Consider the following 10,299-nt stretch of genomic DNA (forward strand, 5'->3'; position numbering starts at 1 on the left):
GGTTAATAAATTCGGATGAATAAGTGGTAAAGAGAAATATTCATTGTGCTCAAGGAATGTACAAAGATGAGAAATGCATGCCGGAAAAATAATAAAGCTGAAGATCCTAGAAAGACAGTGATAATGAATATTATCTTCCCTTATAAGATAGCGATTTACAATACAATATTATGACAAAAAAACAAATGATATAATTGCATCCCTTAGGTAGAACTAGAATGTAAATTCTCAAAGTATCTGAAAACACACTAGCACACTAAACACAAGATTAAGGCTCAAAGCTTTAGTATTGTAAAGGAGATTAGAACAACACATAAACAGAGAGGTGAAAACAATAAAAACATAAAACAAAAGAAAAACTTGTCAACAAGAGTATGCAAACATCTATGAAGAGTTTCAACTCAGATTTGTAAGAAGCATGTCGTTCCAGCTTGTCGGTGTCAATCATGGATACATAGCTATTGTGGATTTCCTATCTTACAAAAATTGACATTTACACATAATGCAGAGGACAGAATCAAAAAAATATTCCCATGAAGCCACATATCAGTTAGGGGGATAAATAGAGTCTTGGTTCTTGAAAAATCAAGATGGCCAACACAAAAAATCCAAACACCAAATAGAGAACCACTTATGCAACAACCAGTTAATTTTCAACTTCATTAGAATCAAAGAGAAGGAAAATTACTAACTCATGCTTTCCAATGGCATCTTGAAGATAAGCAACCATCAACGGGTACCGGACACCAATTTTCTGCAATTAGCACACACAACATGCACAGAGAATAGTTATCTGGTGAAAGCATAGGAAACAGAGCAGAGGTGGATAAGGTGCAACACTTAAATTTAATAGAAAACCATAAAAGCATATTGAAGGGACTGTAAAGAGACTAGTCACCTTGTGCTCTTCTAGGATTTCTTCTACATCTTTCAACTTGCATCTTTTCGATCTTCTGGGTCCTGGAGACATGAGGGTGGCTTTTCTCAGCCAGCTTGATCCCCTATTTAACACTTCAGCAAAATTACTATCCAAGAAAGTGGTAGGAAGATGATAGGAATCATCAAGCAAGCTATCAACCTCCTGAACAACCATAAACCGGAAGTTAGTTTTCTGCATACCAGTTTAATCTGCAGTGTTGTACAACTACAAGCAGCATAGGCCTTTAATTTGGAAAAAATAATTTAGAAACATAATAGCATTGCATAATAGCTTTAGACATGGACTGATAACTCTCATCATAAATCCATCTGTTGAAATAAGAGCATATTTAAGTCTCGAGAGACAAGCAATGCAGTGAAGTAAAACTTAAAAAGGCAATGACTACAGCAGCACCGAACTATTTAAAGATTACCTAATGCGAGTGTATCCTATGAACGAACGTTTTTACAGAACAGCAGGCATAAATAAAATAAAAGAATGGTTACCTCATAGGAAGGGATCCTGGAACAAAAGGATAGAGCTTTCAAGCTCCAGTGCAGTATTAAAGATGCACGACGAAGATTGGGCAACCCACTCAACTCAAGACCGAGCAATCTCCCAGTTTCAATAGCAGAGTCAATCTTAGTAAGCAATTCCTCCACTTTTACTGAAAAGAGGCTGTCAATTGAAATATCACTATTGTAGGAGTATATGAGAGCTTTTGAATCCTCTAGTAGAGAATGTGCGACATTCTCCCATTTATTAACATCATCCAAAATGCTCTGAAGCTTTTCTAAGCCATCTACAGCAACTTTCATATGTTTGGATTCCGTAATCAGCTCCTGCAAACGTTTTTGGAACTCAATTACCACCACAATTCTTGACCAAGACACAGATCTATGAGATATAAATATGAACCTTCAGGGCATCGATGGTAAGAGCAGAAACCGATGAATCACCAACAGCTGTTAAATATGGCTGGGATCTACTAATCCAAGATTGACCAATGGATATCGCATCCTTGATATTAGGGAGAGAAGGAAGGATAACAAATATATTCTCTGAAGACCTACATGTTCAAATTTTTATTATAGATAAAGCAACATGAATAATGCACAGATAAAATTTTGTGAGGAAGGATGGGGGGAGAACCAGAGAGCTCTATACCTTGAAACTTCCTCAAACTCAGACATGGAAGATCGACACTCAAGCACGAATTTAGCTCTTTCCTCCCAAGAAACAGCAGCAGCTATAACTCTTGAAATCTCCAGAAAACGTTTTTCATTCTTGATTTCAAATCTAGAAAATTGTTATACTCAGGTATCAAAATCCCCAGCCTATGTTCTCGAAGAGAAAAAACGGAAAAACAGTACGGTAATCGGACAAAAGATACATACAGAGAAGCCTCTGACAGCAGTTGCTGAAGAAAATCCAGGGGCATTTGCGTTGAAACTGCCTGCATTAACATTACATGCATTAGAAAATTTCCCAAAAAAAGTGAGCATGCAAGGACAGCAAAAGCTACTCAAAAAATTGGCATCCAGAACAACAACAGAGCCTCCATATACAACTATTGTGGCCACCTACCTGAATTCTTTTTCCTATTCAACTAGGTCAAGGGCCATATCCTTCATCAAGTTAATAACTAGCATCTTCATTTTAAGTGTCTCAATCCATGCTCGTTTAAGGCCAGTCCTTATCCTTCTAACTCCATTAGAAACAATTCCACCGATCCTCCTAATGGGCACACTTACCAAACTCAGTGGCACATGTCAAACTGTATAAACTGATTCTAGCTATCAAGTGAAGCAAACTCTAACGCCTCGTTTGGTACGCGGTGCTGAGTGGGAATAGAATGCAATTTTAACTTCTCATTCATGCTTACCAAACATAATGAGTTTTTGGGTGCTAGAAATGGCATTCTCACTTTTCATCAATTCTCCCTTAATGTGGGAATTGCTATTCCCAATGAGTTATTAAGGAATTGACATTCTCAGTTAAGTGTTCTCACTTAAGTGAGAATGAAAATAACAAAATAAATTCTGGGTATACCCTTTTTAAAGATATTCTCACTTAATTCTCTAATCGCACCCAAACCAAACATGAGAATGGGAATAAGCATTCCATTCCCACATCAATTCCATTCCATTCCTACAATCATTCTATTCTCACTTGATTCTATTCCCGCGTACCAAACGGGGTGTAACATCTTACTTATGTACTATGATAGCATCTGTAATTCCCAAATGAAAACCCCTCAATTCCAAATGATAGTATTCTCAAAGACTACTTCTAAGAGATGAGAAAACAAGTTAACAAAATTAAAGCACAAGGCAATAGCAACAGACGCCAAGAATTAACACTGAGATTCAAAAGAAGAAGGGAAGGCTTCTGCACTAAAAAAACAAGAGATGTAGGACAAGGCAGTAACAATATCAACTAGGTGAAATCACATCGAGTCTAGATTCCATCATTTTTTTCTTCTATTCGAAAAGCTGATTAGATATTAAAAAATAATAATTTGGATAAGCCAATGCTTAAAACAATGTAGTTGCACAACAAGAAAAGAAAGGAAAAATGACAGGAGAAAATACCTTTGAAGCTTTCAGTCTGCAACTGAATTTGTTTAGTTCTGCCTCAACAACGGGCAGTTCATCAACTGGTCAACACATACAGTATTTAGTATGTGAAAGTTATAACAATTAACCTGTTCTAAACGGGAACATATGACTATGAAAGAAAGATTACCTTGAACTCTCAGTGATTTTCCAGCCTCTAAGATGCAACTGAGTTCTCTAACTACATTATCATGGTCCTCGCGTTCATTAAGATTTGATAGAACATCATTAAGATGGCAAATCCAGGTACAAGCATCTGCATGATACTGCCTCAGAAGCTCCAACTCTGGAATTGTAACTCTGACATCATCAGTATCCTGCAAAAAATCTTGAAGATCCTGTATGAAGAAATGATAGGAAGAGGTTACTACATAGAAAATTTACTGCAACAAGAAAAGTTAGAAGATTAACAACCTTTAGTTTGGCGGAACCTTTCAAGAATTCACTACATCGAGTTTGCCATGAATTGACCTCCCTGCACAATTTCAATATTGAATCCATATCTGGAAGCCGAACTCGCAGCTCTGCCATCTAATAAAGGTCAATATTATGAGAGGAGGATCCAAGTAAAAGTTTTCCACAAAATAATGAACATTCTCAAACAAAACAAAGAGAATATGGATAAAAGAAAAGGAAAATCCTTAATTAATAACGTCATATCTTAAAACAATTGCCTACCTCTGATTTTACCTTGTTGAGAAAATCAATACCAACAGCAGCAACTTTCCCTCCGGAAAGGCATTTAGCTGCATCACTTATCCAAACCTACATAATCATAGAATACTAAAGTGATGCAGAAAAGTAGACATAGGTAATGGGACATATATAATGTTTACAATGAGAAGAAAAAGATAAGCATATGCCTGAAAAGGTTCTGCAGTGTGCTAGGTTTCTGATTACTAATGTTATAAATCTGTAATTGAGGAAGCTCAGACACCTTACCAATGTCATATATATTAAGAGGGTGTTAAGGAGAGCTAAATTTTTTGGTCAAGCTAGCTTTTAAGCTAGCTTTTTCATAGATTACTATTTGATAAATCACCAATAAGCTGGATTATAAAACCCATTTAAAAATAAGTTGGGATTCCCCAACTTTTAAAAAACTACCTTATAAACTCATATAAATAAGCTAGGCTTGACCAATTAAATGGCCATTTTACCCATACAACTTTTATAAAAAAATTGTCATAAAATCCAAAAGCCACCAAAAGCTAGCATGACTCATACACTCCTAAATATAAGCCCTCCCAAACACCATCTAAAGCAAAATGATGGCCAATATTGTTGCATCTACAATGTCTGATTTGCAGCCAATTTTTACGAATTATTGTGGCTATAATTGCATAAGTGAATGAGCGGTCATTTTCTACAACATCAGCAGTAAAATTTATGGGTACCACCTCTCTCAGTGTCAAACCACGTCAACGTCCCCCGATCACATCAAAATTCAAAAGTTAGAAGAAAAAATGTTCCTTCTACAACCCATCTTCTCTCTCGATCACACTCCATCCCCCCCCCTCCTAACTAGTAATCTTTTTTTTCTTCTTCCTCCTCTTTTTTTCTTTAATCATAATTGCTCTGAATCCAAAATCAAAGAAGAAAATTTCAAAAAAAAACTCATTTAACTCCGAGTAGCCTTCAACTCCAGCAATTTAACTTATCACGAGTTGTGCATCGAGATCATGCCCGATGCGGCCGAGTGTAAGTCCATAGGTGATGGATGCAATTGTATCGCTGATTGGGCCCAATATTCTCTCTATTCTAATCCGTTTTAATCTAATGTAGAATACAAACCCAAAAAATCTCTTTTTTCTCAAATTGATCTTCAATTGCTTTTAAATGAAGAGATGATATCTTTTCCTTTTACTTTTGAAATTGATGCGATCTTTTCTTTTTTGTTTCAGATAGAACCTCTGATGATAAAGGGAAGCCCAAATCCTCACTATTCTAATGGTACAAATTTAGAAATCCAAAATTCTCTTTTTTTATTTTGTCTTTGGAAGTTTGTAGGAACCGAAAGTCGCCACCGCTGTAGACTATGAATTTGATTTGTGGAGGGAAAGTTTAAGAGATTGCAATGATGGACAAATTTTGGTTCAAATAGGCTTCAAGAACAACTTCAAACTTCAAAGTGCTTATTACTGTAGCATCTACTAATAATGACAAAACTCCCGATGAAGAGCTGGAGTTGGAAGCAAAAGATTAAAGTGAGTTTCTTTTTACCAATGAGATACTAGGTTTTTGGGAATTTCTTGATTTTTGAGTGGTTTATTAAGAATTGGACTTTCTTGGTTTGCATAGGAATAAGGTCCTCTGTGTTAGATGATTAGCAACTAGTGGATGCTTATAATGATGCGAAGTTTTATCAGATTTGTTAAGTCTCAATTAGATTTTTGAAATTGTTGGAATTTTTAAACAAAGGACATTGATTTATACAACTCTATGTCTATGTTCTACTTTATTACTTAGCCAGACATTGAAGCTCATCTTTGCAACTCCATTTAACATTGTGATTCTTTAAACAGAAATATCATTGAGTTCTTAACAGTGCATCTATTTGAAAGCTTTTTGATAAATGTTTTTGATAGGTAAAATTAGGCTCTATTGCTTCCTAAATCTAACTCATTATAGATTATTAATTCTTCTTTGTTTATAATATCAAAATGACAAAATCGTATTTGTCTCATTGAATCAAGAAAATATAAAAATAATAAAATAAATAAATTTGTGGATTATCCATTTACAATTTCATAAAACGTTTTCTAATCTTGATGGCTTCATATGAACACTTAATCAGATGGACCACTAATTACTACATTACAAGTTTTATTAATTGTTTTTATAATGATCTAATGATAATAGAATATTGAATATAATTAACTATAAAATACAATGTTAAGTAATAGGAGTTTAATAATGACATTTGAGAAACTATTTTGATTGTGAAACATTAGAAATTTGTGATTTATTAAATGTTGTTTTATCAAATCTTGTTTGATAATTTCTTAACAGCTATTATAAAATTGACCAAAATTCCTGTGTGTACACTCATGGAGATTCAGGGACTAATAAGCGGAAAATCTAAATATAGCACCAATTATGCCAAAATGCTAGCAAAGCTAAAAAAGAAATGCAACTACTTGGCCACATCATTTCTGATCCTAATGAGGGTCAAGAGAACCCTGCTATTTTTTCTTTCCTTACATGAATCAATCATCCCCATTCCTCATGCAAAATCTGTTAGTAACAATCACAATTCTTCTGCTACCTTATGTGAAATAGCTATCTTCAACACCTTGCTATTTTTTCCCTAGGATACTTTTACTCAAAAATAATATTTTAGTGAATTTTACTCTAAAAAAAAGTTTATCCCTCCAACTTGACAAGGTCATGCATCTATAATGTTTGCTAAAAAGATACATGCTAGGAACAACTTCTGATAAGCAGTATAAGAGGGGTAAATGATTGCATTGTGGTCTTTTCTTTTTCACTCAAAAGCATGACAATATCACACAAGATAAATATGATGAGCAGTAACTAGAGTGAAAACAAGCAGATGGGACGAAGGGCCGCAATATTAACTACATTAAGTTGTAGCTTGTTATATATCTATTTGAAGATGTTTGATAGACTATAGTGCACTATGCACATGAATCATTATAGCGCGAAAACAAGCAGGTGGAACGACGGGCCTCAATATAACTACATTAAGTTGTAGTTTGTTATATATCTATTTGAAAATGTTTGATAGACTATAGTGCATTGTGCACATGAATCACTACAGTTTTTCATATATTTCTCAAGAAAAGAATTCAAGTCATGATGTACTTGTAAAGATTACAAAAAATAAAATAAAATACTAGCAGGATATAATATATAAGGTTTGATGATTATGAGGTGGTGGCATCATTTAAAAAAATGAGCTACCAAGATATAGAGTTGGTGAGACCCACACATTTTGATGTGACAATTAGATAAGCCGCTCATTTTACTAAATAAGCACCATCTCATACCCAATATTTCCTAATACATATAGGAAAAATGAATTTGTTGTGACTTCTCATCTTGCTAAATGAGCTACCAGGAGATGGACTAGTCACCAGGCCCACCTAACTAGTCATGTCAAATCGTCACTTCTTTCTTTAAGTTGTTTAGCTACATAAGCTGTCAGCTCATAACAAGTATACCTTATAAATAATTCATCTCTATATATGCCTTAGCTTGTTAGATATCAGCCATACCAATTCACTTTATGATATTTGATCATCCTAGATCTTAAAGAGACATAGGTATAGGTCATATTGGCTATCATCCACTAGATTGTTATCTATGTATGCTTTAAGGCTTATATTCAATTGATCAAATAGTTCAAGTCTATTTTATACTAACACAAGATTTAAGTGAAATATTTGAAAGGTTCTGGGTCTATGTTCAAGACTTATAGTTCTTTTGGCTAGGCAAGATTTAGAGAAGATGGCTACAAAATATTGATAATGAAGAGTATACAGTTTGGTTGCACTTGCCAAGCAAGATAAGTCATGAACTTTGAAAAACCTTATAATAATGTTATAGAACAGAGGTAAACCTTTTATATCTCCCCAGAGCAAACTTACCAATCTCCAATTCTAGACTTTTTCTAGTTTGCGAAACTTGGGGAAGCTTAAGCTTCATTACCATAAGGATCTCTATGCCTCCTTTTCACAATTTCCTCGATATAGAATTTTGGAGCATTCTCAAAAAGATTGACATCAGATGGACATCATTAACTATTATCATCACTGAAATAATTATTCTTAAGCTATATGGAAGTTAGAATGATATAGTATTCTTCCTCAGCTTCTATCAGCCCCAATAGTTGGCGTATTGGATTTCAAGCTCGTTTTACAAATACCATGGGCTAAACGGAAGTCATATCAGGTAGCAAAAATCAAACTTCAAATTCTATCATAACACAAGCCCATCTTTATGACACAAACTGCTGGTCAAAAAAACAAAAATTTCTTGTTGATGTTGCGACCTTTCAGAAGATGTCATTCATGCAACCAGTTTTGCTCTTCTGATGCATCTTCTACACTATTTTGATGCAGCTGGTCTCTTGTATCCCTTCTATCAAATTAGAATAAGAGCTTTCCCAACAATAATTAAGTCATTTGTGTTGTTACTTCTAAGTTATTGCATTACTGATCGTCAATGCTGCCATCGATTCCCAACAAACTGAATATTCTGGGGCTTATTTAATACCTTTGATCAAAACACCAAATTTTTTATACCTTCAGTGGTTCCTGATATGCTTCCTAATTCTTATCAGTCAACTTCTTACCATAAAGTTCTAACTTAATGTGTGATATCTTTTGGTTTAGCCAACTGATTTAGGAAATCGGGTAGGATTGAAATTGTATAAGTAATTTGCTCCTATCATCAATTTGTTATATAAAAATTTCTTAATGCTTTTAAACTAATTCAAATTGATAATGAAATATTTCTATAATCTAGTTCCAAACAGTACAAGCTTAAAGATTTATTGTCACATACCAACCCCATCCAATTCTCATACATATGGAAATCTTGATTCAAATTCTTCAATGTTGGATTTAGGATGTTCTTTTTTCTTTTTCTTTTTCTTTTTTTTTTGCATTTATTGTGATTTTTTTCACGAAAATCATAAATGGAATTTGTAATTAGTCTTCTCATTTCTCAGAATTACTTTTTTTCAAAAGAAATAAAATCTGCTACTATCATTAGTATGTTTTGTAAAACTTTCTTGATGTATTTACACTAATTCGAGTTGATAATGAAATATTTCTATAATCTAACTTCTGAATAGAACAAGTTCAAGATTTCCTGTCACAAATTTGGTTGTGTCAAATTCAACTTGATTGACACATTGCTCATACTAATCAATGCCACAATACTTGCTTAAAAGATCTTTAAATCCTTTCTTGATTCCAGTAAAAGAACCTTTTTGTCTAATACACTACTAAATTTAAAATATAATTCAACTTTCTAATATATTTTTTATGTATTGTATACATGTAGTGTGTTAAACCCAAACTTGAGTTAGGGAAATGGTAGCTAGGGGTGGAATTCGGGTGAATTTTAGATATTCAAATTCAAATTAGGGGCGAATATTGGCAATGATATTCAAATTCGATTCGTCTATATATAATATGATCGATAACTATTTGTAGAAATTCGTTAGCCCACTTGGTTAAGGTTTTGAACTTCAAAAGTTCAGATCCGTGGGTCGAATCTGGGCTTCACAAACTTTTTTTTTGTCATTCATTATTCTTTGGAGCATTTACTATACAACCTCTAAATTGTACATATTTACAAATATGCTCTTCAAAAAAATCATAGCTAATGATTTTCCCTCTAAATTGCATCTTCCATTCAAGTTTACATCTTAATTTAGATTAATTAAATTTTTTAAAATAACTAATATACTAGTTAATAAATATAAAATATAAACGAATATTTAATGATCAAGTGAATCGAATATACATTTGGTTAAATTCTATTCGTTTATTAATCGAACACTAAAGATTATTCTATTACTGTTAAATGAAGTATCGAATCGAATATGGCCGAATATCTGGACGAATAATAGTCAAACTGTTTATTAATTATTTGATTCACTTCCCCCCCTAATGGTAGCTTTTTAGCATAACTACATACCTATTTCAAACTTACTACTCAAGTAAAACTCATTCACAAAAAAACAATACAAATATCATTAAAAGTTGAAGAAGACATTGAAATATA

The 10,299-nt window shown here is 33.5% G+C and overlaps 1 protein-coding gene across 1 annotated transcript in view; it reads right to left on the reverse strand.

Annotated features, from left to right (window-relative positions):
* LOC109847387 (lysine-specific demethylase 5A) overlaps positions 1 to 10,299 on the reverse strand; it is a 40,868-nt gene that overhangs the window by 6,407 nt on the left and 24,162 nt on the right. Inside the window, exons 13-22 of the mRNA XM_020416619.1 lie at positions 4,216 to 4,302; positions 3,952 to 4,068; positions 3,668 to 3,875; positions 3,514 to 3,578; positions 2,317 to 2,375; positions 2,087 to 2,218; positions 1,838 to 1,988; positions 1,426 to 1,761; positions 899 to 1,081; positions 689 to 754 (exon numbers count right to left, since the gene is read on the reverse strand). Of these exons, the coding sequence (XP_020272208.1) occupies positions 689 to 754; positions 899 to 1,081; positions 1,426 to 1,761; positions 1,838 to 1,988; positions 2,087 to 2,218; positions 2,317 to 2,375; positions 3,514 to 3,578; positions 3,668 to 3,875; positions 3,952 to 4,068; positions 4,216 to 4,302 (1,404 nt within the window). The remainder of the gene's footprint in view (positions 1 to 688; positions 755 to 898; positions 1,082 to 1,425; positions 1,762 to 1,837; positions 1,989 to 2,086; positions 2,219 to 2,316; positions 2,376 to 3,513; positions 3,579 to 3,667; positions 3,876 to 3,951; positions 4,069 to 4,215; positions 4,303 to 10,299) is intronic.

The sequence above is a fragment of the Asparagus officinalis genome, chromosome 7 (assembly GCF_001876935.1).
Source record: "Asparagus officinalis chromosome 7, Aspof.V1, whole genome shotgun sequence".
Lineage (NCBI taxonomy): Eukaryota > Viridiplantae > Streptophyta > Magnoliopsida > Asparagales > Asparagaceae > Asparagus > Asparagus officinalis.